Raw genomic sequence first — 5,096 nt, forward strand, 5'->3', positions numbered from 1 at the left:
CGCGGACGCTAGGTCGAACAGAAACAAAGCGTCAATCAGCAGTTATCATTGGAGATCTGTTGCCAAACTTGTATGAAAGAGAAGAATGGAAGTTGCTAAATGTTATGAATATCTATTCAGCTAAATTGCAAGTTTTTATTTTAGTTCATGCATCCTTAAATAAGAAGGGTTTGTGAAAATTGTTGTAATTGATAATTTGATAGGTCAATATATATAAAGCCCAGTTTTGAGCCAACACTGTATAGGGGCTAACTCGGTTTCATAAACCGATATGTAATGTACATATGATTGACCTAATCTAATTACTATATTTTAATCACAGAAATAGTGTAAATTATAAATTAATGGCATAAGTATTAATGTTCTGTGTATTTGTTAGATTGTTGTGTAGTAATTAGGGCTATACGGACCGTGGATATATCGGCTTGGATAGCTCAGTGGTTAGAGTACCTCACTAGTAATGCAGGGGTCCCGGGTTCAATTCCCGGTCCAGTCAAAGATTTTCTCCTCTCTCCTTTATATACTACATTTATATATATACTACATTTGGCGCCGTTGACCACCCCATGATCTTGCAGGTAAAAGTCCTGTCGGGGGAGAAAAGAATCTGGGTTCGAGGGCGAAGACTGTTTAAGGAGGGAGGAATGTAGTAATTAGGGATATACGGATCATGAATATCGGCCTGGATAGCTCAGTGGTTAGAGCACCTGACTAGTAATGCTGGGGTAACGGGTTTGATACCTGGTCCAGCCGATTTTCTCCTCTCTCCTATATATATAATGGCATTCACACCTTACATTAAATTCAGATAAAAAACTAAGTTGCTTTTCTACTTTTAAACAAAACTTTTGAATTGTTTGAGATCAATTAAAAATTTTGAGCAAAGGAGAAATCTTAACACGTTTCCGTATATCAGCTCATAGACTAAACATTGAAAGGGGACGTTACCAAAAAATCCCTCGACACGAGAAATTTTGTCTACGATGCAACAACAATTCAGTGGATGACGAAATTTTTTTTATTCTCATGTATAGTCATTTATCAGAAGAAAGGGTTATTTTATTCCAAATGATAGACAAATCATGTAAGAATTTTGTAAAGATGTACAGTGATCAAAAGCTTGTCTGGCTAATGACCAATGAAGATGAAAATATCCTCATCCAAATTAGTAAGATGATTTTAAACTACAAATGTTACATTTCATTGCATTATGCACATTTTCTTTCTTCATCATATTTTACACTTGTAGGCTTGGTTACTGGGAGTACTTGTAAGACCAACAGTCTGGTACAACAATTTATTACCAGATTGTTAACAGGCACTGTCCATTGGTGCTCCCTGTAATCAGGTCAACATATCGAGTGGTTTTTTTTTTTTTTAATTCTCTCATATAACGCTATTATTCTCTTTTATATCAGTATTCTAACCTTCCTGCTTTAGACATAAAACATTCAGAACAACTGGATCCTGCGTGTAAATATGTAATATACTTGCATGCTGTATTCAGTAAGATGATTTTGAACAGTGGAATGTGATACTACAAATACATGTCTTTGCTTTGTACACATTTCCTTTGCTTTACACTTGTAAGCTGCCTTGGTTACTGGGAGTACAAGACCAACAGTCTGTTACAATAGATTTACTACCAGACTGAACAGGCACTGTCCCTTGGTGCCCCCTGTAATAAAGTCAACAATTCATGCCTTCTTTAACACTTCGTACAATTGTTTTCATTTATATAATCATTCTATTCTAATCTCCCTGCATTAGCATAAAACATTCAGAACAACTGGATCCTACACGTACATGTGTTACTTGCATACTGTTCTTACTGAAATATAATTATACTGATTTGATTACAATTTTATATGTATTCACACAACACTATCATTATCTGAGCACTGTCCCAGAAACTGATGTGTGAAGCAGTTGGGTTATTTTATTTATCATGTTGTTAATTTAAATCTTGTCTGTAATCAGTATTTCATATATAATTATAGATATGTGCAGTGCAGAAGTGTGAAATCTGTCAGTGTTACCGGTAGTACTTCGGAATTATTGTTATTTATTTTCATTGTTATAATTAATTGCCTGTTAACATGTACATGCCCCCCCAGGGCCCTTGATTGGTGAATAAACTATATACTATACTTATTTATATATATACTACAGTTGATGATGTCTTAGTACTGTCTCTATGTGTTGTTTGTATGTTTATATGTTGTCATTGTTTTAGGGTCATCTCATCTCATCTCGTCTATGTTTTAATTATTCCATATCATGATTAATGAATAAATGAACTCACTACTCTACAACCATATCTTGTGAAAGAAAGTATTCTAGTCAATCTAGATAAACTTTTATATGTATCCCTATATATTTGTGTATTCTCTTCTTGACATTGTGAGGACGTCCTCACTTAGTAGGTTTGGTCGGCGAGAGAGAGAGAGAGAGAGAGAGGAACTGAAAATGAATAATCTATAGTACGACCTAACTAATAAGCAACGCATCCTAATGAGATTCACGTAAGAGACCCGGATAAACAATGTGACAGATGAAAACTAACAGCTGCTCGTTGTAAATAGCCTATTAGATAATGTTACACGTTTCCCCAAGCTCTGAAAACAATTGAATTATTAATTGCAATAGTTTATCCAAGGTAAGGAAACGTTTTATGATGCATTTCAATGCGGTTATAGGTTTTCCAATCGAACTTTGTCTAATATTCAACGTCACAATCTTCATTTCGAATTTTCTCGGAACATTCTGTAAACTGTAGAAATATACCTGTTCGTGCAATATAATGAAAATAACAAATGCATTTTGATGAAGATGATGGAAGAAACTACTATACCAGCCAATGATCCAGAGGATTATGATTATGACAGTTTTGATGAGCAGTTGGATGACCGTCCCACAGAGAGATGGGCCCCTCTAGGACAAGCAACAAGCCCAGCCCCATCTAGAATGGAAGTAGAGTATGTGTTTAGTGATGACACTTGTAGTATGTCTTAGTTGCATTTAGCATGGTTAAAATTTCATGCAGCACAAGTGCATAAGACTTAGAATGGGTTGTGATAATTTGTGGCATGCCCTCACCACTTTCGATAATCTCAGCGAGATTCGTCGAGGCTGGATATTTGGACTGACACCTCTTCTGAATCTCAGACCAGTGTCACGCAAAGTGATTCGGGAAATCTTGCTTGAACTTCGGCCGCTTGTTGCGATTAAAATGGGTTAAACTGAATTTCTTGTACGCTTCAACTTTTCACATTAGACATCCTATTAACTCCCTATCACAATGAAACATGCATTCCTGACCTTTACATGAAGTAAATCCCATAAAAAATAAAGTTGCCTATTTTTGAAGCCGTTGCAAATGGCCACCATTTCATATTTACCTTCTCAACACTGAAGAGTTCTGATAGTTTAGGACACCTTAATAATATAATAATAATAATAATAAAGCTTTATTTATCCAGGATTACATATTTAGCGATAACGCTAGTTTTTAATATGGTCCTGCATATAACATACATACAGACAGATATTAGTAAAATAAACACAGATTAAAAGAAGTAGAATACATATAAACTTAAGAAATAATTATGAATGTAAGAGAAATAGGAACAAAATGAAGCTTAAAAAGGATGGTGATAATCTCTAAGATAATTTCTCTTAAAACACACAACACTTGTTGAGTTTCTTATATTTTGACTCAAGGCATTCCACACTGTGCTCCCTGAAATGCTGAAAGATCTTCTATAATATTCCGTTTTTGCCCTGGGTGTATATACAATATATTTGAATTAGAATTTCTAGTTTGCCTCTGACTGACTTCTGATACATATTTAAAAACATTTAAATAATCTGGCATTGAACCATGTAAAACTTTACACTAAAATGACTTTTCTATAGACAAAGTAATCTGATAGAGGCAACCAGTTAAGTTCTGTAAACATGACATTAGATGGTGTTTCAAAATTTCTGATGTTAAGAATTGTCCTTGCAGCTCGTTTTTGCAATATAAAAAACTTATTCACATTTTCAGCATTTCTTGGATTGCTCCATATAGTACAACAATAATTATGTAAAATGTGGAAAAATCATAGTATTAAAAATCTTCAGCAGCGCATCGTTTGACATAAAATATCCTATTCTTCTTAAAATGCCAATTCTCTTGGAAATCTTGTTCATAAGTGATTCTATATGACTTTTCCAGGACAAAGTTTCATCAATAATAATACCAAGTAATTTTGACTCCTGAACACATTCTATGACATGGTTATTTATCACTAAATTTAATTTTCGATACTTTGATAGTTTTTGTGCCGATCCAATATTAAGCATACATTGAGTTTTAGACAAGTTTAAGCTTAATTTATTTTCCTTAATCCACATTATACCTTCAAATAGATTGGTTAAAAATTGCACAGTTTTCTTTTTATTGCTTTTAATTTTCATGCTTAAATGCTTTGTATAAAGTAATTGTCAATCAGTAAGTTCTGTATCTCGAATCATAGTACAAACTATTATGAAATGTACTATCGGAACTCTTATGGTTGAGAAGGTAAATATGAAACACACATAATTGTATTTTATTTTGGTCTAATTGTATGCAGTCATCCTCAGCCAGAGTAGGCAAATTCGAGATAGTTTGAATCACGGTCCTGGGAGGCAGGTTGGAGTAACAATAGGGGATCAAAATTTTACATAGTAATATATATGTTAAAAAAATCTTCTCAAGAATCACCTGATTCATATTTGATTAAATCATGGTCCTTAGGGCTGGGTTGGGGTTAAGATAGTGATTCAGTGTTTTACATGAGAATGTGTGTAATTGTAGGAAATTTTCAAAAATTCTTATTAAGAGTTGCAGAGCTGCACAAAATCATACTGGTATGCAAATATTCCCAAGTTTTGTAGATTCAAGTTCTTTTTTTTTTTTTTTTTTTAAATTTTCTTTCAAATTATGGACCCTTTGGTTAAGGTGAGGCTAGAATCGGGGATAGAATTTTACATGACACATAAATATAGGGGAGGGGGATCTTTAGAAATTTTTTCCAGCACAGCAAGGCAGTGCTGAAAATATTGAT

General features: G+C 33.8%; 1 protein-coding gene across 1 annotated transcript in view; it reads left to right on the forward strand.

The window, feature by feature from the left end:
• Positions 1-2,506: 2,506 nt before the first annotated feature.
• Positions 2,507-5,096, forward strand: part of LOC125682955 (RUN domain-containing protein 1-like) — a 30,593-nt gene continuing 28,003 nt past the window's right edge. The window contains exons 1-2 of the mRNA XM_048923597.2: positions 2,507-2,659; positions 2,833-2,978. Coding sequence (XP_048779554.2) covers positions 2,833-2,978 — 146 coding nt within the window. The 5' untranslated portion in view covers positions 2,507-2,659. The remainder of the gene's footprint in view (positions 2,660-2,832; positions 2,979-5,096) is intronic.

The sequence above is a fragment of the Ostrea edulis genome, chromosome 6 (genome assembly GCF_947568905.1).
Source record: "Ostrea edulis chromosome 6, xbOstEdul1.1, whole genome shotgun sequence".
Taxonomy (NCBI): Eukaryota; Metazoa; Mollusca; class Bivalvia; order Ostreida; family Ostreidae; genus Ostrea; species Ostrea edulis.